Source organism: Chrysemys picta, chromosome 3, assembly GCF_011386835.1.
Source record: "Chrysemys picta bellii isolate R12L10 chromosome 3, ASM1138683v2, whole genome shotgun sequence".
Classification (NCBI taxonomy): domain Eukaryota; kingdom Metazoa; phylum Chordata; order Testudines; family Emydidae; genus Chrysemys; species Chrysemys picta.
The window spans coordinates 200,825,485-200,853,093 of NC_088793.1; the positions used below are offsets into that span (position 1 = coordinate 200,825,485).

General features: G+C 44.1%; 1 protein-coding gene across 1 annotated transcript in view; it reads left to right on the forward strand.

Moving 5' to 3' along the window:
* Window positions 1–27,609, forward strand: part of HAO1 (hydroxyacid oxidase 1) — a 67,063-nt gene that overhangs the window by 625 nt on the left and 38,829 nt on the right. The window contains exons 2-3 of the mRNA XM_024110439.3: window positions 11,434–11,820; window positions 23,141–23,292. Of these exons, the coding sequence (XP_023966207.1) occupies window positions 11,684–11,820; window positions 23,141–23,292 (289 nt within the window). The 5' untranslated portion in view covers window positions 11,434–11,683. The remainder of the gene's footprint in view (window positions 1–11,433; window positions 11,821–23,140; window positions 23,293–27,609) is intronic.

Genomic DNA, 27,609 nt, shown 5'->3' on the forward strand with positions numbered 1-27,609 from the left:
CATGTGGCCTTTGTGAAGGGGTTTGCTATCTTAACTAAGTTTGGTTTGAAGTAGGGTGACCAGATGTCCCGATGTTATAGGGACAATCCCGATTTTTGGGTCTTTTTCTTATATAGGCTCCTATTACCCTCCATCCCCCTGTCCTGATTTTTCACATTTGCTGTCTGGTCACCCTAATTTGAAGGGTCTCAAAGTCAAATGACCAGTGTGTGTGTTTGGTTATAAATCTGACATCAAACGCCTCTCCTTCATTTTCCCCCACCAATCCATGCTCCCTCCCTCTTTGACTTAATTGACTTCCAGAGAGACTTTCAAATCCAGGTATCCAGGCTAAAGGTGTCTGCATTCGCGGTTCAGTGTGAATATTTTGTACAGCTCCCCGGTTTGAATCTCAACATCAAATGTTAGAATCTTGTTCTCCACTATAATAAAAATGTAGGTAGCTGCAATGCCAAAGGCCAGTGTGGAGTCAGCCTGAAAGCACTACCATCCTAGACATTAATAGGGAGCCATTACCATTTATTCAGAGTCTAAACTCTGAGCCTAAGTGAAATATTGAGGACAAAGATCTTTTCAGTTTGGTAAGTGGCTCAGTAGTGCAGGAAAGTGGGGATTTCCTCACGCTTCATCGTTGCTCACCACAGCTTCTCAGGCACTCATTAAACTATCCGGGGCCCGAGAGAGAATACTTATTGAGTAACCGAAGCACTCTCAACTCTTTATCAACACTTATGAAATATTAATTCAGTATTCCCTCAGTGTTTCATTAGACAGGCCTGCTTTGTGGAATGGAGAAGGCATTTTTTTTTAAATAACATTTTTAGTAGCTGGTTCCTTGACTGGTATATGATTATGTGGCTTTAAAATAAATATATATAAAAATCACAGGATCTCTTGGACAATTGGAATAGCAGATTACAAATTCCTATCAAATCCTAAATTTTCCTCTTTGGGAATTATGTGGGGGTTTTAGTGGATAAGGATTTAAACCAAGAATTATTCTGTTTGGAGAGTGTCTGTTGGAAATAAACCTGCCATAAAAGCTTAGTTCCCAGTAGTCATTTGCGAGCACACTGTAAATGATGTCAGCTTTGTTGTTCTCCCTTCTCTCAATTACCTGAGGCACAGTCTGTAGAATTTGCTGTCTCGAGAGATCATGCAAACGCTGGCTGGATTTTTATGATGGTCTGGGTAATTTTCTGACTATTAGCTACTGGAACACGTCAAAAGATGGAACTTCCATCCCAGAAGAAATTCTCATATTCCAATATTTATTTGTTCTGAATAGGGCCAAAAACTTAAAATATCAAAACTTTGTGTGGAACAAAAAGTTCTAGAAAATTCAGAAACTCGGGATTCAGAAACACCAAAACATTTCAATCAAAATGAGACATGATGAGATTCCCAAATTGAAACATCACATTTTTGTTTTTTCGACCCAACTTGAAACATTTAATTTTGGATCCATTCAACTTCAGTCTGGATCCACCTGAACCATGGTGCCTCGTGCCCCCATTCTCCTCTAAGGGCTGGACTGTTCTGCCATGTTACACCTCCCACGATGCATCCTAGCAACTCAGAGAGGCCAGTCCATCATGGGAGGTACAGTCATGCCAGGCAGCCTAGTGCATAGTTTAGAATGAGGTGTGAGTCTCTTCATGGTGGCTCAGGTAGAGGTGAGGGGATATTTTTGGCTGGAAAATCTAAACAAATTTCATTCAAACCGACATTTTCCCAAGGAAGACTTAGTGTCTGTGGAAACCAGACCTTCTTGTGAAAAATATTAGGCCAGAAAATTCCTGGCCAGCTTAGAATCTATGCTACTGATAATAGGGGAGATCAAACTTCAGGGCCTAGGCTGACTGCTGCAGAGGGTCAGTAAGGAGGTTTTTCTCTTGCCTACTATATAGCACAATTAGGTGTATTTTTGCCTTCCAGGTAAGCATCAGACATTGGCTATCATTGAAGTTGGGTCTCTATTTAACCAGCTCTTTTAAATATGGCAGGAGGTGAGATCATCTGAAGGTCAATGGACAAATGTCTGGCTCATTTCGGTAGAGTGTTACTGGAAGCAGCTCAGACTGGTTTACTTTAATAACAGGGTGACCTTTGCCATGGTACAAGGATGCATCTCGCATTAAAAGCAAACATCCTGATTTCTGAGTTATAATCAACGAGTTATAATGGATCAGTCAGTAATCAATTTATCAATGTCTGAGGAGTGTACTTCCCTGGAAGTTGAACATGGTTTTCCTTAGCTGTGTTGGTCCCTGAAAGTGGCTACTTTGTAGGACGACTTGCCAGGTGGCACTCGTAGAGCAAGTAGCCATCCCACTCCCTCCCCACCTCCTTGTCTTGGGCCAGTATATTCCTCCATGACACACCCAGAATCCATTGGCATGGGGAGTGAGTGGACTATTGCAGTTTCTCTCTGCCTGGATTTTCTAGATCTCCAACACAGAGCTACAGCAAAACCACCTGCCCAGCTAGTGAACTGGGCAGTAGGAGAGGAAATTAAAATTGCGACTCGCTCCAGCAAAAGTTTCAACTCCAAGAGGGCCTCATTCCCTTTCCTTCCCCATCTTGAGTGTTTAACTTGGCTTTCCAGTTCTTCACACTCACTATAGGCACTGTCCCGAGAAGTAAGCAAGGGGCTCCTGGTTCCCAGCATAAGTAGTTGGGCTGCAGGGGCACATGCCTGGGATGTGGAAGAACCAGCTTCAAGTCCCTGCTCTGAATCGGATGGAACAGGGACCCGGGTCTCCCACATCCCAGGCGAATGCCCTAACCACTTGGCTATCAGCTCTGCCAAATAGCGAGGAACTCTGTTGAACTGCGGAACCTAACCCCCAATGTGGAGTATCTCCTCAGAGTTTCTGCAGTGAATATAGCTGGAGCAGGGGAGTGGCGTAAGCCGTTCAAGGTGAGCAAAGAAACTGGGCTGTTTTCATGGAGAATGAAGCCTGTTCTCGCATTCTTTTGTTGGTGTCTAGAAGAATGCTAAAGCTCTAGGCCAGAGGTTCTCAAATGATGGTGCACAGACTTGATCTCCAGAGGACCACAGAGTCTTGGGGTTGGGGAGGAAGGAGGGAGGTGGAGAATGCACAGACTGAGGCAGGCACTGGCTGAGAATCCCAAAAGGCTGTTCCTCTTGCAAACCAGCGTGTGAAATGGAGTGGCCCGGGGAACCTGTGCTCTGACTACGCGTTTCAGTTTGACAAATTTTGTGCCCTGCCACTTCACAAGAGCTTCCCAGGACCAAATCTCTCCGTTGTAACGGGAGTGCAAAACTTACACCTGGGATGGATGCAGCTTCTTTCTAAATCACCCTAGTTAAGAAGTAGGAGAAAATGCTACATTCATTTTTTTTAATACCCCCTGTCTTCATGACAGAGTCCTGCAGATTCTGCCAGAAGTCCCTTTCCTGCACTTGTCACTTCCACCCTCTGGTCTCCAGGTAGAGCTCACCGTGTGTGGCTGAATGTTCTCTCTTCAGAGCCCATCAACTCCACCCTGCTATCATCCACCGTTCACTGTGCCTGGCCAGGAAGCCACCCTTTCCCCTATCACTGTCAACCCAGCACTGCGCACCTGCCTTCAACTCATAGGTTGCCACTGGGGAAGGTAAAATTTGTGCATCAGTCCCTCACCTCTCAGTCATTATCTTAAATTTCAGTTTGCGACTCTGGCCGCTGCTGGGGAAGAATTTTCAGACCCAGGCCTTATCACTGTTACAGTCTGGCAGAAAAAAGATCCATATAGGAAAGTGATTTGTTTAGATAGGCATGGAAGGGAGGATATACATGGTAGCCAATGTTATTAAGGGCCTGGCCAGGTCAGGCCAGACTTGAGAGGCATGTAGCTATGTAAATAAAAGGAGATATGTCTTTCTGATTGAAATGTAGAGAAGTCCCCCTTCCTGCCTGATGTGCTGGTGCAAATAATGTATATCCAAATGCAACAATGGATCAATATCTGGATACTGTAGCATGTAAAACACTAGATTTAATAATCCTTTGCCCTCACCAGGAAGGGACAATTTCCAAAGACAACTACACCTCTACCCCTGATATAACTCTGTCCTCGGGAGCCAAAAAAATCTTACCGCGTTATAGGTGAAACTGCGTTCTATTGAACTTGCTTTGATCTGCCAGAGTGCGCAGCCCCGCCCCCCCAGAGCACTGCTTTACCGCGTTATATCCAAATTTGTGTTATATCGGGTCACGTTACATCGGGGTAGAGGTGAATAATATGGAATGCATTGCTTGGCTGGGGTAGGGAGTGGCCATCTTATCATGAAATTGAACATTACTTTTTTTTTTTTTAATGTCTTCACATGGCATAGTGACTATCTTACAGCGGAAGAAGGATGTTTTGTGGATAAGACGTGGGAGTGTTGGGTTCAATTTTCAGCTCTGGCTGTGTGGTCTGACTGTGTGACCTGGGCAAGTCACTTAACTGCCATGTATCAGTTGCCCAGTTGTGATATGGGGATAATCACACCTGTCTGCCTCTCCATGCTTCTGAGCATAGATTCATTAATGTTTGCAAGGCATTCTGATGGGGCCCTAGAAAAGCTTTCACATAAATAAGTAATTTGGCTAAATAACTTGCTGCAATGCTTTTAAGGAAGCACTGAGGCATTTTACCAAAATATCGGAGTACAATTACACTTTATCCGTAGATGGTAGTTCATCTGAGAACAAGCAAGTGAACCATCAAAGAACACCCCATCTGATTCTAACTCTTAATCGCAGGATTGTCCATAGAACTTGTCCTCTTTGATTTGCTTCATTAAATAAAGAGCTAATTGGTCCTATCTTTCCAGAAGTGATATACAGAACACTGCTTCTCCCTTTGCTAGACTTCCTATTTAAAAATGGACTTGCCTGGCACTCTGACAAGGGTGGGAGCAGTAGGAACCTTTCTATGGTTGGCCCCCTCCTAGCATACATCTGCCCCTACACTAAAGGCTGATCAGAGGAAGGGTGTGAGAGTTGGTGGGTGGGGATTGTTTAATCACAGGATAGCTGCCTTCTGACAAGGGCTCCTCAGGGAGCCCTGCTATTCAGGAAGAATGGGGAGCAGCACAGAGGTGTTAACTCTCTGCAGGACTGTGGGTTCCCTGAGCCCCAAGACCTGTGGAGTGACAGCTGCACCCCCTGCAGAGCCTGCATCCCCAAGTGGCTGCTTAGACGAGGACTCTGATGCGAACCTCGCAAAATTTCTTGACCCTGTCTCCCTCCCCCTGCTTCCAGCAGGTGCTATCACTAGTGTGCCCAATTTGGTGCTTCACCCCATCCACGCGGGCTGAACTAAACCATGCTCTAACCTAATTTGGCCACTTCCAAGGTTGAGAGCTACTGCCAGACTCAGCTGCTTGGCTGTGTGGATCAGACCTTGCTTTGGGAAGCCAGCTTCGCAGGGGACCTGGCGCGATACTTCATCAGCCTTGAAAAAGAAAAGTTCAGCTTCTGCCGAAAAGTGCTAGAACGTAGGGTATAACTCAGCTACTATACTGTTGTAAAAGCATTATATGCTCTAAAGGAACCAGGCCTGTCTGACTTCATAGCCAAGGTGAGTGAAAAGTAAACAAAGAGCATAAATGCGGAAAACTAGGGTTAATATCACTCTGATTCAGTGATCAAGAGCCCTCTGTAGGAACCTGACTAGAACACCCTCTCCATTTTAATCACAGAAGGTGCTTGTAACACAGATAAAGATTTTTTTAAAAGAGCGTATGATTTCTGTCTTCATTGTCTCTCTAATCCTGGGAAAGGGCAGGGTTCTGTGGACAGCCTGGCTAATCTTTCACTGCGGTGTCACTACCATGGTAACTCTCCAGTGTCTGCCAGGGGAGCAAATGAGAAGCAGTGGTAGCTACAGAATAGGATGTTAACATTGCCTTGATTTCTATCCCTTCACCCCTTTCCAATTACATTTGAATGTTTCAATTGGATTGCGCTTTGACTTTGATCAGCTATCTTTGCCCTAGTCATTCCAGCGAGCTCTTTGCCGTGCTTCAAAATGCCATTGTCTTTCCCCAAGGTGACAGCTCAGACCGCGGAGGGTCTCATTAAGCAGACAGAAGGAGACGTTCATCCTGCAGGACAGCAATTGCATAGGTTCATTAAAATAAAGGAGCCAATTACTTGTAAGGAAGCCGTGTCAGAACTAGCATATATATCTTTGTCAGATGCAGCGAGGAGGGTGTTCAGTGTACTGAGCTGTACCTGCAAGAGGCCAAATGATCAGACCCGTTTTTGACGTGCTTTGTAATAAATTTGGAGGTTCCCCCGGGTCAGAAATGATCAGGCAACAGTAACCACACACTTTATGCATCTCATCGGTAGCCTAAGAGGACAGCTGTGCTGCTTAAGAATAAGGAGTGTGGATGGGCAGACTCATAACCCCCCTGTTCTCATGCTCTGAAAAGCGGGATGGGATAATGTTTTCACAGCCAATGCAGAAAGCTCACTGCAAAGCACCTTTGCTGGGCAACATAAATGTATCCTGCCTCGCTGGCTTGAGCTGCCCCACTCTCTACTTGATGGTCTTGGGTTGGTCCCAGTAGGTGAAGCAGACCCGTCTTGATGGGGTACATGACAATCCGATACGGATCAGTACTGAGCTGCCCATGGCACCTGGGACACCGATGTATGATCTCGCCTGCTGCTTTCCCAACGCAAGACATAAAATGAGCCCCTATGTGTAGAGGGCAATTGCCACCCTAAGCTAGGAGGTGATGTCACTGAAAAAGCTGCTCATCTCATCCTAGCTCCATCCCGGCCTGGTAGTGCCCAACAATGCTATTCAGAAGCATGTCTATGGCATTCACGTGTGGTAGTCTGAGTGTGCTGTCCAACATTCACAATATATCAAACTCCTTCTGAAATTAGTTGGACCTCTTCTTCTAAGCCAGTTCCTTACAGCCATAGGGCACAGGTACTTGATACCTTCTGGGCCTGACATCATTACAGCATTGCTGTTTGGGGAAGGGCGTGTTTAAACAGTGGTGCCTTGCGGCGTGCTCTGTAGGTGGTGTGAGTGACATCTCTAACATCTAAATCAGTGAAAGCAGTGCTGCTGGGGAGAGAGAAGGAGCACCAAGGGCAATTATACAGTTAGTACATTTTAAAAAAGCATTTCATTCCACCTTCAAGGCAATTTGCTTGGATTATGGCATATCTTTTCGCAGTATAGCAGAGCGAATTATTTGCTATGAAAATGAATGTGGAAAAAATGTAGCCATTCTTTTCTGCTTGCTGAATGTTCATCTATAATCAAAAGATGTACATAAAGGGTATGTCCACACTACCCGCTGGATCGGCAGGTAGCGATCGATCTATCGGGGATTGATTTATCGCGTCTCGTCTAGATGCGATAAATCGATCCCCGAATGCGCTCCCCGTCGACTCTGGAACTCCATCAGGGCGAGAGGTGGAAGCAGAGTCGACGGGGGAGCCGTTGCCATCGATCCCGCGCCGTGTGGACCCCAGGTAAGTTGATCTAAGATATGTCGACTTCAGCTATGCTATTCTCGTAGCTGAAGTTGCGTATCTTAGATCGATTTCCTCCCCCCCCCCCAGTGTAGACCAAGCCAAAGATGTATAAATTACATCTACATCAAAAACATGGGACAAATTCCGGCCTATCAGGGAAGTAGCTCCATAATGGAAATGCGTGGATATTGCAGATGCAACCTTTGAAATAGCAACGTGCTACTGGATTGTGACCAGTAGTGACCCAGCCCTACCCACTGGCCTTCCTTACCCACCTTATCTCTGCTAGGAACATGAATGGTCTGTTTGAGTTAGTCACCATTGCTGGGTTAGGGTGGCCTATGCATACGAATGGGTGGACCACGTTTTCTTAGACTGAGACTCCAACCAGGAGTGTCCTTCCCTGGTCGCCTGTCATGGCACAGCTGTGGAACAGCTTTCCCACTCGCTTTGGGAGGGGGTTGAAACTGAGGTGGAAGGTCTCTCCCGTTCCTTGAGGATTTTGTGGCATATGGCGCTGTGCAGAGAGCAGCCAGAATTTGGTCCTGGGTTTACCTTCTTAGCCAGTCTGGACTGAGGGGGGAGAGAGAGTGTGTGTGTGTGTGTGTGCGCGCGCGCGCCGTAGTATGGGAGAGAAAGCATTGGCTTGTGCACCAAATAACTACTTAGTGACATAAAGCCCATCTCATTTATGTGAGTGTGACTAATGAACTGAAGTAGTGGATGAGGGAGGTGGCATGAACCGCTTGGGAAGAGCGAAGCAGCTAAGCCAGGGGTGGCCAACCTGTGGCTCCGGAGCCACACACGTCTCTTCAGAAGTTAATATGCGGCTCCTTATAGAGGCACCGACTCCGGGGCTGGAGCTACAGGCGCCAACTTTCCAATGTGCCGGGAGGTGCTCACTGCTCAACCCCTGGCTCTGCCATATGCCCTGCCCCCACTCCACCACTTCCCGCCCCCTCCCCTGAGCCTGCTGTGCCCTCTCTCCTCCCCCCTCACCCCCAGAGCCTCCTGCACACCACGAAGCAGCTGATCGGGAGATGTGGGGAGGGAGGGGGAGGCTGCCGGGGGAGGGAGGGGGAGGCTGATCGGCGAGGCTGCCGGTGGGTGGGACGTGCTGGGAGCGGGAGGAGGGGAGCTGATGGGGGGTGGCTGATGTATTACTGTGGTTCTTTGGCAATGTACACTGATAAATTCTGGCTCCTTCTCAGGCTCAGGTTGGCCACCCCTGAGCTAAGCTACCTTCAGCAGTTTTTGTGCAAATGATCAAGATTATAAAAGGACGTACGAAGTAGCTTTGAATGCAGCTGCCTGTATTAAAATGTCCGGCTATCACACAGTATTTGTTTTCTGGTGTGCATTGGAATAGGTAGCCTGTTTAGCATAGACTGTATGCTTCTGAAATAATAAAAGTAGGATACAGCCCCAATTTTGTATCACGAGGGGTGAGAGAGGTCAATTAAACCATTCTGGATTTTACTTGAAATTGACATGGATGTGTGACCTGCATTCCTTAGATAAAATATCTCCTGGTATAATTACACCTACGTTAATATTCATCTCCAGTAATTCCTCTCATGAAAGTTCTCAGCAGATGAATACCCATAAGAAGCATAAACCTCTCTCTTGCAAGCCTCTTAGACTAATCTTCCCTTCATATGGGAAAAGCAATTAGAGACATACAGCTTTCTCTCTAAGTGCTGTAGTTTTCTTTAAATGTTTCCCAAGGCTGACCGTATGGCCAGCACTACCCGTCCTGTTCGAATCCCTAAGGTGTTTCTCAAAAGATGTTAGAAAATCCCCACTGAATTGTAAGTGTTTTTCTCACTCATCATTGGATCTTATACTCTGGACAGTGTATTCATAAAACAGCGATGTACCTTTAAAACAAGACACAGGCACTGTTTTAAAAAATAGAATCTGTATCGTGTTACAGGGCACTAGGATGTATTGTGATTCAGTTTTTGTTTGTTTATTTACTCTGCAGCCTCATTAAAGAAATATAAGCCACTCTAAAATGCAAATGGTCGGGGGACTGGTGGATGGCTTTGTTTTTTGATTACATGCAATTCCTGATTGGATAGCACATCACAAGTAGCTAGTGGAGCCTGATTCATCAGCGCGTTACTCCAGTTTGAAGCGGGTATAACTTCAATAGTGGAGTCATGGGGTGAGAAATCAGGCTCTGTGTTGACCTGTGGTGACCTAAATGTGACCTACAGAGCTTGTAGGTAACCTTCAAAGTTCTACTGAACCTCATCCTATGGCTTGGAAGGATTAGATTTTAATTAAATTCTAGATTTCTCCCTCTACCCTAGTGGTTCTCAAACTTTTGTACTGGTGAGCCCTTTCACATAGCAAGCCTCTGAGTGCAACCCCCCCTTATACATTAAAAACACTTTTAAATATATTTAATACTATTATAAATGCTGGAGGCAAAGCAGGGTTTGGGGTAGAGGCTGACAGCTCGTGACCCGCCCCATGTAATAACTTCACGACCCCCGGAGGGGTCCCGACCCCCAGTTTGAGAACCCCTGCTCTACCCCAAACAGCAATGGAAAACATCTGCATCATTAATAATTGACACCTACAGAGCAAGAAATTTGAAAACGTAAGATACATTGTGCTTGTAAGTTACAATTCTCTCTGGCAAGCTGGTAAGAAGAAATTAATGTTATATAGTCAAAGTACTATGATTTAATTTCTAAATCTTGACTTGTTTTACAGTTATTACATTTTAGATAAATAATAGCTATTAGGTGAGTTCATTTTATTTCCAGCTAAGGCATAAATCTCAGTTGATTACACAGTTTCAAAAAGACTTTGCAAATCATTACTTGTAGACAATGTCTTTAGGTTTAGTTCAAAAATAAATTCAAATGTTATCTGTTAAAATGCATAAAAGCAAAAAGTAGAATCCTGCCTAACCTATGCATCTTTATTTTGGGACTGCAACCATATAGAAACCACTAATCCCATCATGCACTGCTCCTCCCAGTATGGAGAGAGATTTAAGGCTAAGGGCCGGACAGGCAAATGAACTGGGGTTGGTGAGGTCTTAATAATATGGGTGAACAGGAGTTTGGGTATGGGGGGAGGGAAGACACAACCAGGAATTGATGGGGTGGGGGAGGGGAGCTAGTGAGAGAACCAAGATCACCCTCTATCTCCCCCTCCTCCCCCCCCCCAAAAAACCCAACAACCTTCCACTCACTGTTCTGATTCCCTCAACAACCTCTCCTTTTGCTGGGGCATTTAGCCTTCTTCCCACTGGGGTTCTTACAGGGCTGGCCCCCACCCGCTAAGCTTGTGTCTGCAGTGGAGGAATGGGCAGAGGCTTCTGCTGCCCACAGCGCCTCCTGCAGGGGAAAAGAGGAAGCACAGCACCATTGATCTAGGTGTTGATCAATGAAGCAGTGAGAGGCCAGTTTTTCATGTTACGGGTGGTCAGTAGAGGTGGGATTTATTTACATTATAGAAGTGGACTCTGCTGTGCTTGGTGCCGTACAAACACCCAGTAAGTGCTTTGGGGCAGGTATTGTCTCTTACTGGCTGAGTGGACAAGACAGGGTGGGAGAGAGGAAGGATTATTATCCCATTTTACAGAGGGGGAACTGAGCCACGGGGAGAAAGTCACTTACCCAAGGACAAGGAATCTGGGGTAGAACTGGGAATTGAAGCCAGATCTCCTGAGTAGGGGCCTTAACTGTAGACATCCGAGATATCCTCTACCTTTGTGGGTGTTAGATCAGAATTTTTTAGTCTTTAGCACTGACAAGATCTAGAGGTCTGAACAAGACACACACAGACACAGTCCCTGACCTGAGGTACTAGCCTAGGTTAAGCTTTAATTCATACATCCCTATAGTGCCAATATGTTTGCTTATTTATTCATTTGTATTTCTTGTTTCTCCTTTTCCCCACATTGTAGAGCTTTACATCCAGGATCTGCCCTGAACCCGCTGAGCACATACCTCAAACTGTGAATCAGAATAGAATGGCAAAGTCCAAAGAGAACGTCCAGATTCATGCCAGGATTGTTTGCACATCTTTAAAAGTCAATTCAATTGATTCAGATACTTGAACTTTGGAAAAGTCCCACATTAATTATTTACAGGCTGAAAAATAGAGCTTAAAAAGAGTGGGATGTGAGAAGAGACTTATTCTGCGGGGTCTGCAAAATGTCTGGAAAACCAGTCTGTGTTGGTGATTTTGAACAATACGCCAAGAGAGTTCTTCCAAAAGCAGTGTACGACTATTACCGATCAGGAGCAGACAATCAACAAACATTAGCAGATAATGTAGCAGCATTTTCAAGGTAGGAAAAAGACAGTCACTCTTTAATATGTTGAAAGTCTTTAGTAGGAGTAGAACCGGTTGGGGAATAATTTTTTTCCCTGCAAAAAAAAAAAAAAAAACGGAAATGAAAAATGGTTCACTTTCATCGACATTTTTCTTTGAAAAGAGAAAATAAATTAGTTTTTCAGTAACATTTTTTTGTGAACATGGAATTTCTTGAAAATTTCATTTAATAACAAAAAACAAAAATATTTTCCATCCAAAGATGGAAAGTATTTTTGGCAAAATTGTTGTTTTTTTTTTTTTTTTTGACCAGCTCTTACTGGGAGCCAGATCGATTTTCCACTGAAGTCTGTAGAAAGACTCCTATTGACTTCAGTGTGCTTTGGAGCAGACCTGTTATAAGCAATATTTAATCTGCCAATTGAGATTTTAATTTTTACACTCGTCTTCACACATCTGCGATCAGGGTATGTTTCAGCCTCCCCATTTTTTCCGGGGGGCAAATTAGAGATGTGGGAAAACTTCAAAACCAGATTGCACTCCAGCAAATTTGCAACCCAAGGTAACTGACACTCATGTTTATTGACTCAGACAAATGTACTAGCAGCAGCAGGTAACAATCTTTAGACCAGTTTCAACCTTTGTCAGATTCTCTTTGCGAGGATGAAATTCAAGGGGATTTATATCATATCTCAAAATAGTGAATCACTGCTCCTCCACTCAGTTATTCAGACTGCCAATGCCGTGCATTCTTGCAGGGCTGCTGAATCAAAGCTGTGTCCTATTGGTCCACCCAGGGACAAACCATAATACCTAGTGCACAGTCTGAGTGGCTAGGTTGCATGCTAGACATCTCTACTAAGGCCAGCCATTACTGGTGGGCAGTCAGAGGACCAGACTAGTTCTGTTGGATGGAGGCCTTTCTCAGGCCTGGTCTATGCTAGAAAATTCAGCGGTCTGGAAAATGCACCAGCACCAGAGACAAAAGCTAAAAAAAATAAATAAATTAATGGAGATATCCTATCTCCTAGAACTGGAAGGGACCCATCGAGTCCAGCCCCCTGCCTTCACTAGCAGGACCAAGTACTGATTTTTGCCCCAGATCTCTAAATGCCCCCCTCAAGGATTAAACTCACAACCCTGGGTTTAGCAGGCCAATGCTCAAACCACTGAGCTATCCCTTCCTACTACTGAGCTATACCACTGAACTGCTTTTCTATCTTTGCTGTTTTCTTTTCTTTTCTCTTCTTGAGCGTGTGTGTGTCATATTTTGTCTTAAAGAAAACAGGATCAGACTTCAACGACGGCACCAGACCATCTAAACTAACATTTCTCCAAAAAAGGCCAGTTACTACCATCTTTTATACTGTCTAAAAGACAGAGGGACATTCCCAATAAATAACTCTGTGCAGCTAAAGGGAAGAGAATAAGGGATATGGCTAAAATGAAAACCTTACTCTTAATATTTTGTATTTCTAATGCTGAAACAGTTTTTTCCTTCTTTTTCTGTATCTTTAATGAAAGGTTAAAAAGATGTTAATGGTGGTGGTTATAACCGGAGAAAGCCAGCCATAACTTGATGTGAAATTTTTGGACCACACTTAGCCATTTAATATAACAAGAAACAAGGATTTCATTAACATCTTGTCCCTTGATGGGTTATCACTACAACATATAGAGTATAACTGATGCCTATGGAAGACATAACGGGTGTGACCCTGCCTGTTACATCATAGGACAATGCAGATAGTTTATCTCTATTACTTGAAAACTAATTATTTTTAATCGTAAGTCCCCTTTGGATGTTCAGCCAAAAGGCTCACTCAATTAACTGCTCAGTTTTTTCCTTAGCAAGTGTTTATTGGCCTATTCATATGTGACAAATATTCTGCATTATATGGGATTAATTACCTTGGATGAGTAAATACCATTATATCAACTTTTAGAAAGGATGAAATGCAAACACCCATTAACAATGCGCATTCCCACTGAGGTCAATGGGACTTCTGCCATTGACTTCTCTGGGAGTGGAAGCAGGCCCAGTATATTTTTTCAGTGTTACTTTTTATAAGGAGGAGTCTTTACTGTTGGGAATTATTATTGGAAAAATCCAAAACAGCAGTTGTGGTTTAATACTAAGAAAAACTGGCTTTGTTATGGTGCTATTCAACACTAGACCTCAAAGCACTTTACAAAGAAAGGTAGTAATCCTTGTCCACCTGGGGAAACTGAGACACACAGCAAGGTGAAATGACTTGCCCAAGGTCACCTAGCAGATCAGTGGCAGAGCTGGGAATAGCACTCACATCTTCTGAGTCATAGGCCAATGCTCTAGCCACTAGGCCATCCTACCATATTATATTTAATATGTGCAGCTAACAAAGTCGTTTCTATTTGAATGCTCATTCTCCATTTAGGTGACTGTCAGGTGCTTACCTGCTCCTGTGACACTGTAAAATCAAAGGGTTTTTCACTGGTTGGGTGCTAATATATATGTAATTGTTAGAACTTATAGAGGCACCTTGAGAATATGCGATACTCCCATTCCCTTATCCAGGGGTTCTCAAACTGGGAGTCGGGACCCCTGAGGGGGTCAGAAGGTTCTTACATGAGGGGGTTGTGACCTGTCAGCCTCCACCCCAAACCCCACTTTGCCTCCAGCATTTATAATGGTGTTAAATATATTAAAAGTGTTTTTAATTTATAAGGGGGGGGGTCGCACTCAGAGGCTTGCTGTGTGAAAGGGGTCACCAGTACAAAAGTTTGAGAACCACTGCCCTTATCTATGCATAGTATCAGGAAAGGTAGTAGGTTGGCATTTCTACGGGTACAAAGTTAATGTAGTTTGGGTGCTTTGTTTGAGAAGTGCAACCTTAACTGCATTCCTGGATTTCTAGTGTGTGTAAGTATTTTAAAACGCTAATGTTTCTGAAAGGTAACGTGCACTCGAAACATGGATGAGTGTCTGTAACCTGAGCTTCACCGCAATGATGTTTTTCTGCGGGATTCTGGAATGATTCTGAAGAGCGCGTGTTACACAGCGTTGACAATTTACCTCAGCTAAAAGAACAGGAGTACTTGTGGCATCTTAGAGACTAACAAATTTATTAGAGCATAAGCTTTCGTGGACTACAGCCCACTTCTTCGGATGCATATAGAGTGGAATATATATTGAGGAGATATATATACACACATACAGAGAGCATGAACAGGTGGGAGTTGTCTTACCATCCGAAGAAGTGGGCTGTAGTCCACAAAAGCTTATGCTCTAATAAATTTGTTAGTCTCTAAGGTGCCACAAGTACTCCTGTTCTTTTTGCGGATACAGACTAACACGGCTGTTACTCTGAAACCTACCTCAGCTAAGGTTCTGCCCCATTGTGTTTTGAAGCCTCTGGAGAAGGCTGCCAAATATAGGGTGACCAGATGTCCTGATTTTATAGGGACAGTCCCGATTTTGGGGTCTTTTTCTTATATAGGCACCTATTATCCCCCAACCCCTGTCCCAATTTTTCACACTTGCTGTTTGGTCACCCTAGCCAAATATGATAATAGATTTTAATTTTCCAAGCAAATGCTCTCACGTTGTGACTCAGTATTTATCAGGCCAGAGGCCCATGGTGACATGTTGAGAAGGGATGTGCAAATAGCACAATTGTATTGTACATATTTAAAGCTTTCACTGTACTTTGGGTTGTCATGTGTGGTTGGGTGAGTACTATCTCCAGTCAATATCCTTCATGTTTCTGCCACAAGGCTGAATAAGGACGGATGGTAGTATTGGGATCTGCTCCTGATTCTGCCACAGCTTTCATGGGAGCAAATTATGGGTTGTGCTTCAGTAAACCACCCATTACGGTCGGGGGGAAAAAAGGGAATCCTACTTCTTTAGCTCACAAAGTCAGTGTTGCAAAGATTCATTAATGTTGAACTTTACTTATGAAACCCCTAAACCTCCCATCGCCTTCAACAGAGGCAGAATTAGGCCAATACTTCTGAAAACCCTACCCTAAAAGTCCAGATGTCACTTATACCTTGAAGACAAAGGAGTCTGGACTGACTGGCTTTAAAATTCAGGTTTTTTAAACTGCAAAGTAACAGCACAAAATTGAGACTGAATCAGCACTTGGAAAGTGCATGGGAAATGCACAGATTGCTGTTTTGGTACATGATGCAATTATTTAGGTACATGCAGGAAATAGTTTCGGTGCCTTTAAATGTGAATTACTTTGTTGGATTAGGGTTTTTTTTGGTCAACTCCATGGCTGCATTAAGTGACAAATTATTAGAATGGTTATCAGTGAATGTCCTAGCAAGAGAGCAATTACTTTGGGATGTGACACAGCTAATTTGGTATGTACCATGTATGCTTCGGAGGAGTGGCAAGCATGTATAATGGATTATAAAATGCTTGTTTTAGCTTTTAGGCAATGAGAAGTTTGAGTAACTTCAAATGCTCTTGACATATAATCAGTTCACCTAGCGTATAAATGTCCACAAGAGACCAGTTTTTATGCTAGTCATAGTAACTTTCTTGTATTCGTTGATTTTTCAGTGATTGTTAACACCGATCAAGAACACGAGTCCGTATTGCAATAAGAGCCAAGGTTCACATTCTAATGTCAGGACTTTATTGCTAACAGTAGAGCCGTGGGATAACATGGTGGTGATTGTTGTAAAGATGAGATTTTTAAGGTCCGAGAAGATTTTGGGATGTCCAAGCACATCATCCCTACAGAATATGACCTTGCTCACCTTGCATTTGTTTTTATCTCATGTCCTTCCAAGGCTGTGCTGCCTGGTGATTAAATTCACTCCTAAAGTTTTCTAATTACCAATCGGGGTGAACAGAGAATGGATTTTAGGACAAGGTCAGGGTGTCTTTGGCTTGATGGCACTCAAGAAATCAATCTGAAATCTCTTCTTTCAGCATTTTAAATGAAGAGCGGAGGGGGGGGGGAATCAAATCTCTGATAACCTGTTGTGACACACTCTGCCGTGGACTTTCCAAAGGCATTTGGAACAAGAGACATTAACAGGGACACGTACATGGAACAATGACTGCTTGTTTACCAAAGACACAGCAAATGATCATTGCCTTGTGGCTAGGTATTAAGGTCATTCAAATGACTGGACATATATATTGGGGAAGATTGAGAATGCATTCAGGTTCAAGCAGGTATTTATATTCAGTTAAAAAAAAAGCTAGGAATGTTTAGTATTTTATACAGAAGTTCAAAGGAACAAAGAGGAACATTGCCTCTGGAAAGCCAAAGTACTTCACTGAGTAGCAACAAGTCACCTCATTTGGCATCTTCCTCTCCAAGAGGTGTGTTTGAACTGGGGGTGATTTATGGCTTGCGCTCACTTACTCTGGTCAGCATCTTCCTTAAGCCTGTCAGGTGTAAATTCTCAGCACCGAGTGCCTGCTGATGGAGGATAATCCCATACTGTGTAGAGCACATGTAGGAATTCCACCACACTGCACTGGGAGACTAAAGAATCTACTATGAACACGTGCATCATGCTATCACCCCATCGATAGCAAAGGGTGAATGAAATATTTTCTTGTTTCTACTCCAGAGGGATCTCCAGAGAAGCGGGTGGATGTACCCACTATTACATGGCTTGTTTGAATAAATCTATGGAAATTTCCACCGGTCTTTCCCCAAGAGGTTTATAGGTTTTTAATGAGGATATACTGGCTGCATTTCTGTGATGTCTGTCATCTAAGGATCTCCAAGTGCTTTACAAAAAAATTAATAGATTCAATTCAAAACAGCCTGTGAGATCTAATACGTTTCCTCTGGGTAACTGCTGAACCGTGCACAGCACCAGCCGCGACAGTTTAGGACAGGAAGTGCAGAGCTGTAGAGGGAAGTAAGGTAGCAGAATGAGTTAGAATGTGCCTGGGATAAGAAGCTTGATTTCACAGTATGTTTATCTAGCAGCACAGAGCTGGGACACTAACTAGCACTGACTCAGAGGGAACAAAGGAGAGCTGGTTAAAATGTATTATATTTAAATATTTCAATGAGATTTCAAATACTTGAAATTTGAAATCAAATAGGGGGAAATGCCAGTGATTTCCGCCCCCCCCTTGTTATAAATCAAATTTAGAACTGATTGAAATTTTTCAAGTTTTGAAATTTCAATGGAATTCAAATGTAAAAATTAAAAAAAAGGAGGGAGGAGGAATTTAAGGAATTTCTTTTCTCTCCCCCCTCTCCATCTTTTCTTAAAGGAAGAAAGCCACTGTGACAGTCCCCAGGGTACAATCTGGACTATTTGAACAGCTGTGTCCCCTAAAATCTCTACCCTGGAATGCCTCTTGGCCTGCTCACACTGACTTCAGCATGCAAATTCACTCCCAGCTAAATACGTGAGCACTCTGACCAGTCACTCATGAATTACATACAGGCCCACACCCGCTAATTCCCAGCCCCGGATCTTCCCCCAGCAACGTGCGTCTTGTACTGTCCAGCACACTACAGAACAATGCACACTCATAGACAGTCCATCATTTCATCAAAGGAAATCATGTATGCGCCAGCCTTGCTATTCCCAAGGGAGTTTTCCCCACATTCTAATCCAAACACACTGGTGAAGATAAAACAATAAGATACGTTTATTAACTACAGAACGATAGATGTTAAGTGATTACAAGTGACCATCACAGCCACTGAAATCACAAAAGTTACTTCCTGCATCACTTACATGCACCCTGGTGGTTTTCCATCCCAACGACTGACCGTTTATAACAGCTGATCACAGCACATGGTTACGCAGGCTACGTTAGCTTGAAAAAAAAAGTGAATGCTCAATAGATGATTATTAAAAAAAATGTACACGATCTTGAATATATGTCCAGGAAATGCTATTGGTCCAGGGCTGGAGGAACCAAATGTGTCTTTTCTTTATTTCATCAGAATGGGTGACCTTGTAAAACCGCTGCTGAAACATGAGCATTGGTCCAACATCTGTCTAGAACTTGCTCCGTGAAAACGTTTGAAGGGGAGAAGTATCAAAAAAAGGAAACAAAAAAGAATATTTTAGGAGCCATATATTAGTGATAGTAGAGGTTCAAAGGGCTGGGAACTGAGGTTGTTTTATTGGTTATTCTCCTAATCTGTGGATGTTTATAAACAACAACCAAGCCTCCTGATTCTGCAAATTTAGGCTGGAAATCTCATGAAAACTGTCTTTTTTTTTAAAAAGGGATTTTGGTACGTCTGCGTCTGTTCCTGGTGAGAGTTGTGGTATTTTGGCACCTACAGCTTGATCCTCAGTGGTGTCCTTCAACAGAGCTACATTGGTTTACACCAGCTGGGGAATCTGAGTAGGGGTGCTGGAACAATGTGAATAGAAATGGGGTTGAGAGCCATTGACTCAAACTGTAAGCCCTGTATATAATGGAAACCACTTCAGGCCAGGGGATTCTGCAGCCCCCCCCAGCACCCCAACTTCCAGCACCTATAGATCTGAGCCTGACAGAATAAAGCACGGCCAAAACCTGAAAGTAGAAGGTTGGGAGGTGGAAAACCTTTCATAGACTTTAAGGTCAGAAGGGACCATTGTGTCATCTAGTCTGACCTCCTGCACATTGCCGGCCACAGAACCTCACCCACCCACTCCTGTAATAGACCCCTAACCTCTGGCTGAGTTACCTCAAATCATGGGTTAAAGACTTCAAGTTACAGAGATTTCACCATTAAAACTGCCAGAACCATAAGGTTTTATTTTAAGTTTGCCTGGAAAAGTGAGCAAAGGTTTTAGAGGGATTTACATTTTCTGCCCTGTTTTATAAGCACTGGGAAAAAGCACTCGGAGCGTCAGAGGAGACCAGTTGCAGTAAGGCAAGGAGTAAGTGTTATTTGGTGGCAGTAGAACACACAGTTCACACCAATCTTCTAGTGTCTGCTCAGGCCAGAACAGAAACTGGACCTATGGCTTCATATAGGAAGTCTCCGTGAATTCTAGGTTGTAAGTGCCGGAATGGAGAGGATGATGCGGGAGGGAGGGAGGGAGGGGGGAAGCAATGTTCCCTTCCTTGCAACCCTCAACCTATCCTTCACCAAAACACAACAATCAGATAGGACAGGGGGAGTTCTTGATGGGAGTGGTAATTCCTTATTTAGTGGGTTGCTAGGCACAAGGCTGAGGGCCATGTCTTATGTGAATGTAATGGATGAGAAAAAGGATAGATTGTAAACTCTATGGGGCAGGAGTCATCTTTTTGTTCTGTGTTTGTACAGCCCCTCGCACCCTGGGGTCATGGTCCATGACTAAGGCTCCCACGCGGTTCAAGAACACAAATAATGCTCGCATAGTTAAATCACACTGCTACTTATTTACCTATTCCTGAGCACAATCTCTTGAAGAAAAGAAAAGGTAACATATTTCTCTTCCCAGGGGAGCGCTTTCCTGGAGAAGGAGGATGGTCTCATGGGTAAGACACTGCATGGACATGCAGGGAATCTGGGTTTAATTCCTGGCTCCACTGCAGACTCTGCCTGTGTGACTTGGAAAAGTCACTTCATCTTTCTGTGTCTCAATTTCCCCTCTATAAAACTTGTTGTGATTGTAAGTTTTCAGGATAGGGACCCTCCCTTATTATGGTTTTATAATGCCTAGCACAGGGCTTCTCAAACCGGGGGTTGGGACCCCTCAGGGGGTCGTGAGGTTATTACATGTGGGGGTCGCAAGGAGTCAGCCTCCACCCCAACCCCGATTTGCCTCCAGCATTATAAGGGTGTTTTTAATGTATAAGGGGGGGGTGGTCGCACTCAGAGGCTTGCTATTTGAAAGGGGTCACCAGTACAAAAGTTTGAGAACCATTGGCCTAGCACACTGGAGCATTTAGAAGGTACGCTCATATGAATAATAATAGACGTGGTGCTTCAAAGGGAATCCATGACTCTAGTGCAGCCTGGGTGGCTGGACTCAGCAGTGGGAGCCGGGCAGCTTTTACTTAGTGTTCTTTAGTTAAAATTCAGGCGCCACAATCTAATAGCAAGCAGCCATCCCTGTGTGTGCATTAGCAAAATACTGATGTGTGTCTTGTCACTGCATGCCAAAAGCACCCAGCCCTCCCTCCTTGTGTCTCACAATGCACCAATACCTACTAACGCACGCCCTCTTGTGGCTGGTCGTAACAATGGCTCGATCTTTACTGTTGTCTTTCGGAACTCAGCCTGTTGCTCGCAGTAAGTGTGACTTGACAGACAGCCCAGCGTTAACGTCACCACATGCCTATTTGTTACTTATATTGTGATATCACGGGGAGGAGGGGGTGAGGCAGGGAGGGACCAGGACCCCACGGTGCTAGGTGCTGTACAAAGACTCCCTGTCCTGAGTTGCTTACTGTCTAAGCACATGATATTCGGCTTTATTGCGAGGCAATACATGACTCTTCTGGTACCTGTTCTGGAATACCGTTTCATGGCATCCATTTTGGGAATCTGGCCCTTATAAAGAACCAGAATGGTGTGCTCTGCAACGATGTTATTTCCAGGCGTTGGAATGGATGGGGCCCAATACAGGGGCTGGGATGGTCAGACGGATTCTGCCAGACTCATTCAAGGAGTAGAGTGTAATTTACCCATCAGCCCTGCCTAAGAGGGAGTGCGTGGCTGTGCGTAAGCAGTCCATGCAACAAACGGAGCATTTCAATTCATTCCATCCCGCCCCACTTGCTCCAGGAAGGAAGTAATCTTGTTGCTGGTACAGATCAGTAGCAGGTGACTTTCCCCTCTGCACTGGGCCATTGCTTTTAAGTGGGAGAGGGTGAAGGAAACCAAGGCTCTGCCCATTTCCTTCCCACCCCCCTGCTACTCAAACTTCTCCCCATTGCCTGAAAAATCAAAGAAGCATTTTACAATCCAATGCATTTACATGCCACTCCTCTCAAAATGTGCACGGGGCGTACCCAGTTAATTGTCACATAATCGCTCACCTGCTAGGATATTCACTGATCACCTGTCTACTCATTTGTCACTTAATGCAGCCATTGAGTTGACAAAAATTAAACTGTCAAACTAATTCAGCTAATCCAACAGAGTAATCTTGTGATTTGCATCTAGAGTAAGCCCGGTGGAGAGTTTTTTCCCCACAAGGTCACCAACGATGATGCAGTTAGCCCATGCCAGGGAATGAAAGACTTACCTGGGACTCCCTAACTCCCCCGACTGGGTGCGAAGGGAGTAAGATAGCATAGCCATAAGGAAATAACATATTATAGACAGCCAATGCATAGGGTGTCAGCCACATAGGGACAAAAGTGCATGAGATCACTGACCATGCTGTACCATTTTCCATGAAATGCTTGTTTCCAGAGGCTCGCAGTTCCACAGGGGGAAATAATCGAGGGACGTTGAGGTGACCAATAATAACTTTTCTTGCTATCTGACATTGACAGACACCCATTTCTGCTCTGGGATGGAGACTCGTGTAACTGTTTTGCATCTTCTGGCTGTTTTTTTTTTAATACTGTATCAACTGATAATGTTCTTAGGCAGTGGGTTCTCAACCAGGGGTACATGTACCCCTGGGGGTCCACAGAGGTCATCCAGGGGGTACATCAGCTCATCTAGATATTTGCCTAGTTTTACAATAGGCTACATAAAAAGCACTAGTGAAGTCAGCACAAACTAAAATTTCATACAGACAATGACATGTTCATGCTGCTCTGATACACTATACACTGAAATGTAAGTACAATATTTATATTCCAATTGATTTATTTTATAATTATTATGGTAAAAATGAGAAACAGCAATTTTTCAGTAATAGGGTGGCTGGGACACTTTTGTATTTTTATGTCCGATTTTGTAAGCAAGTAGTTTTTAAGTGAGGCAAAATTTGGGGGTACGCAAGACAAATCCGACTCCTGAAAGGGGGACAGTCGTCTGGAAAGGTTGAGAGCCACTGTTCTAATGCTCTTCACCTCTTTCCTCCTTTGATTCCTTCCCCCCTTGCTTTGTGCATTTCATCAGCGTCACAGAAGCTTGGGATAGTAAATTAAAGCTAAAAGAACAAGGAGTCCTTGTGGCACCTTAGAGACTAACAAATTTATTTGAGCATAAGCTTTCGTAGGCTAAAACCCACTTCATCAGATGCATGGAGTGAAAGATACAGTAGAAAGGTGTGTATATATATACACTGTGTCCCTCCCTAGCTTTTAACTAACCCCTGCCTACCTTTCAAATAGCTCTCAGGGCTTCCTTCTCTTCTCAACCTGTCCTGACGATTGGCCCGATGAAAGGAAACCTGATCTCATTCCTTGTGAGCTGTGAATAATAGAGTTCATTTTTTCTCCCCCGTTTCCTTTCTGTCAGATTGAGGCTGTACCCACGGATGCTCAGGGATGTGTCTGTTATGGACCTGTCCACCTCTGTCTTCGGGCAGAAAATCAGCATGCCAATATGTGTTGGAGCAACTGCCATGCAGTGCATGGCTCACGTGGATGGAGAAACAGCTACCGCCAGAGGTAAACCACCACAGCAGAGAAACCCCTCTAGCAAATCAAAGAGATGAATCTTTGCTTTGTTGCTTGCTAGTGATTCTTTTCTACAGATAGCTTTTAGTTGTTGCTGTCAAGTTTTTTTGTTTTTTGTTCTCCCTCAGTGTGCAACAGTGATGAGAAATCCACCCTACAATGGGGAAGGTTTCAGCAGCTGAGGCAGAGGGCCCAAGTTAATAACCATTTCATAATCCCGGTTTCAAAACAGCTACACATAATTGACACAGAAAAGCTGTAAGAGCGTTTTGAAACCCCTGATCGTTAAGCCCATGAACAAGCAGATAATAGCCTCCGCTCGTTTGAGTCATATGCAAGCCTAATCCTCTGCTAGTCTGAGTGGGGTAACTCCACAATGGAACTACACCAGTTCACACCAGCTGAAGATCTGGCTTCTGTGGAGTATAAAACTGACCCAACACCAATTGGAATACATTTTGGTGCACAGGAACTTGTTTTGGGTCAGAGAGGGGGTAAGGACAGCAAACGTTTCTCTGTCCCCAGAGAATGACATTTTTCAAAGAATACAGATGCCTACATATTAATTCTATCGTGGATGGGTCGAACTGGGACACTTTGGGTGATCAGCATATCTTCCACCATATTCTCTTTCAGCCAAGTAAGTTCTGGGCTTGGTCTGCTATTCCTAAGGGAGTCACCACAGTTGTGCCCGTGTGGTGGTGGGGGGTCCCCTTTCTGGGGAGTTAGAAACTCCCACCTCTTCTCTTGAGATGGAGACCCCTACATCAGTCTTTGGGGAGGCAGGAATTCACCCATAATCACTCCATCACTGCGGTCAGTAACAACCTATCATCAGCAAACAGTCCAAGTGCTGCTCCAGCATCACTCCCCCAGTCACCAATCGGGGCACCCCTTTCCTTTGGGCTAAGGCTGATTCTCTGTGCAGTGCAGTACAACCTCACCGTGGACAGACAGACTAGCTGCTCCCTGGGCCTGTCCCCGTCCCAAGCTCAGACACTCTGTTGCTGTGTCCCTGCAACAACAGCAGGTGTCCATCTGCAATGACCCTCCACCGTTCCTTCCATAGTAACTTTCTCAAGGTTATTTCCATCTTCTAATGTGACCAAACGACATCCATTTGCATCTGTTGATTTCCGACATCAGGGCCTGTTTCTCTCCAACAGTATCTCTAACGCAAGCATTTGTCTTTTTTTCCATCCAGGAGATACGCAAGAGTCTTTGCCAGCACAACATTTCAAAAACTTTAATTTTCTTCTTGTCAGCAGCATTAACTTCCCATGAGTCACATCCATAAATCGCTAGAGAAAAAATTAGGCTTTTCATCAGTTGCACCTTGTTACATTCCGATACACCACGGTTTCCCCACACTTTCTTAAAGGAGACTATGGCTGAGCAAACTATCCCTAGCCTTCTGATTTCTTCGGAACCGCCTCCTTGGTTGGTGTGCATGATCCCAGATAATTGAATTCATCTACTGCTTCTCCAGCTTGTCAGTTAATTGTGGTGTCCATTTGCATCCTGTTTTGTTAGTCATGTCAATGTACATGCATTTTGTTTTCATTGCATTCAGGAACAGTCTGTATTCCTCACAAACTGTTTTTGCAGACTTGTTGCATTGCAGCCGTGTTGTATCAAAGGCCTGGTCCCCACTAACCCCCCACTTCGGACTAAGGTACGCAAATTCAGCTACGTTATTAACGTAGCTGAATTCGAAGTACCTTAGTCTGAACTTACCGCGGGTCCAGACGCGGCAGGGAGGCTCCCCCATCGATGCCGCGTACTCCTCTCGCCGAGCTGGAGTACCGGCGTCGACGGCGAGCACTTCCGGGATCGATTTTATCGCGTCTAAACCAGACGCGATAAATCGATCCCAGAACATCGATTGACTGCCGCCGGACCCGGAGGTAAATGTAGACGTACCCAAAGAGAATCCATCAGCATATCTGAAGTTGGTTAAGAGGAAGATCCCAGCTCCTTCTACTTTGTCAAAACCTTCCAAGGCTTGTCTCATAATAAATTCTGTTTATACGTTAGAGGCTTGGTTACAATATACACCCTTGTCTCACATCCCTCCCAGTGGAAATCCACTCATTGTCACCGATTGCTGTTTGCACTGTGGAATGTTGTTCATAGCAGAGACTTGCAGTGAGTTCATTGGTATGCTTTGAAATCCATAGGTCTGCCAGTACTCTCCAAAGGCGGTCGTGTTGGATGGAGTCACCAACACGTGTTGGTCTATTCCTAAGGGAGTCACCACAGTTGTGCCCGTGTGGTGGTGGGGGGTTCCCTTTCTGGGGAGTTAGAAACTCCCACCTCTTGCCTTGGGATGGAGACCCCTACATCAGTCTTTGGGGAGGTAGGAATTCACCCATAATCACTCCATCACTGCGGTCAGCACATGAAGCACATGATCAAGGGATGATTGTACCCATTGCATTTTTCAATGATGTGACGGATATTCGCCATTCAGTTGCATGTGCCTTGACTCTCTCTGAAACCAGTTTGCTGTGGTGGAACTTCTGCTTTTATCCGTTTCATGTGATCCTGGAGAATATAAACCAGAGCTTTGCTCACGCGTGATATCAGGGAGATGGTATGATAGTTACTACACTCCCTATGTCTCCTGGTTTAGTAAGAGCAGAAAAACTCCTTTTGTCTGGTCCTCTTGCCAATTTTTGTCATCCGTACATCATTCTAAATTTTCAACATTAGATCAGTTCAGTACCCTGTTTGCTAATCTCTTTCAACAATTCTGCAGGCACATTATCTACCCTGGTGCGTTCCCAGCCTTCATTTTCAGAAGAACATAAGAACGTCCGTACTGGATCATAGCAATAGTCCATCTAGCTCAGCATCCTGTCTTTTGACAGTGGCCAGTGCCAGATGCTTCAGAGGGAATAAATAGAACAGGGCAATTTTGAGTGATCCGTCCCCTGTCATCCAGTCCCAGCCTCTGGCAGTTGGAGGTTTAGGGAAACCCAGAGCATGGGGTTGCACCCTTGACCATCGTGGGTAGTAGCCATTGATGGACCAATTTGCTATGAACTTCTGATTCTTTTTTGAAGCCAGTTATACTATTGACCTTCACAACTTCCCATTACAACAAGTTCCCCAGGTTGCCTGTGCGTTGTGTGAAAAGGTGTTTGTTTTAAACTTGCTACCTATTAATTTCATCTGGTAACCTCTAGTTCCTGTGTTATATGAAAGGGTAAATAACAATTCCTTATTCACTTTCTCCACACCATTAATGATTTTACAGACCTCTAATATATCCCTCCTTAGCCGTATCTTTTCTAAGATGAACAGTCTCCATACCCCTAATCATTTAAGTTGCACTTCTCTGTAGCCTTTCCAATTCTAATATCTCTCTTTTGAGATGGGGCAACTAGAACTGCATGCGATATCGAAGGTGTATGTGTACCATGGATTTATATACCTTGGATTTATATAGTGGCATTAAGGTATTTTCTGTTTTATCGTCTATCCTTTTCCTAATGGTTCCTAACATTGTTAGCTTTTTTCACTGCTGCTGAACATTGAGTGGATGTTTTCAGAGAACTTTCCATAATGATTCCAAGATCTCTGGCTTGAGCGGTAACAGCTAATTTAGACCCCATCATTTTATATGTATAGTTGGGATTATTTTTTCCAATGTGCATTACTTTGCACTTATCAACATTAAATTTCATCTACCATGTTATGCCCAGTCTCCAAGTTTAATGAGATACCTTTGTAATTTTTCGCCATCAGCTTTGGACTTAACTATCTTACGTAATTTTGTATCATCTGCAAATTTTGTTCATCCTCTTGTCCAGATCATTTATGAATATGTTGAATGGCACAGATCCCAGTACAGATCTTCCAGGGACCCTGCTGTTTACCTCTGCCCATTGTGAAAACTAACCGTTTATCCCTACCCTTTGTTTCCTGTCTTTTACCCAGTTACTGATCCAGGAGAGGACCTTCCCTCTTATTGCATATGACTGCTTATGAGCTTTGGTGAAGGACCTTATCAAAGGCTTTCTGAAAGTCCAAGTACACTATATCCACTGGATCACCCCTGTCCCCAGAGAATACCCTCAGAGAATTCTAATAGACTGATGAGACCTGATTTCCCTTACAAAAGCTGTATTGACTCTTCCCCAACAAATCATCTTCGTCTGTGTGTCTGATAATGCTGTTCTTTATTATACTTTCAATCAGTTTGCCTGGCCTGCAATCGCCAGGATTGCCTCTGGAGCCTTATTTAAAAAAAGTCAGGGTTGCATTAGCTGTTCTCCAGTCATCTGGTACAGAAGCTGATTT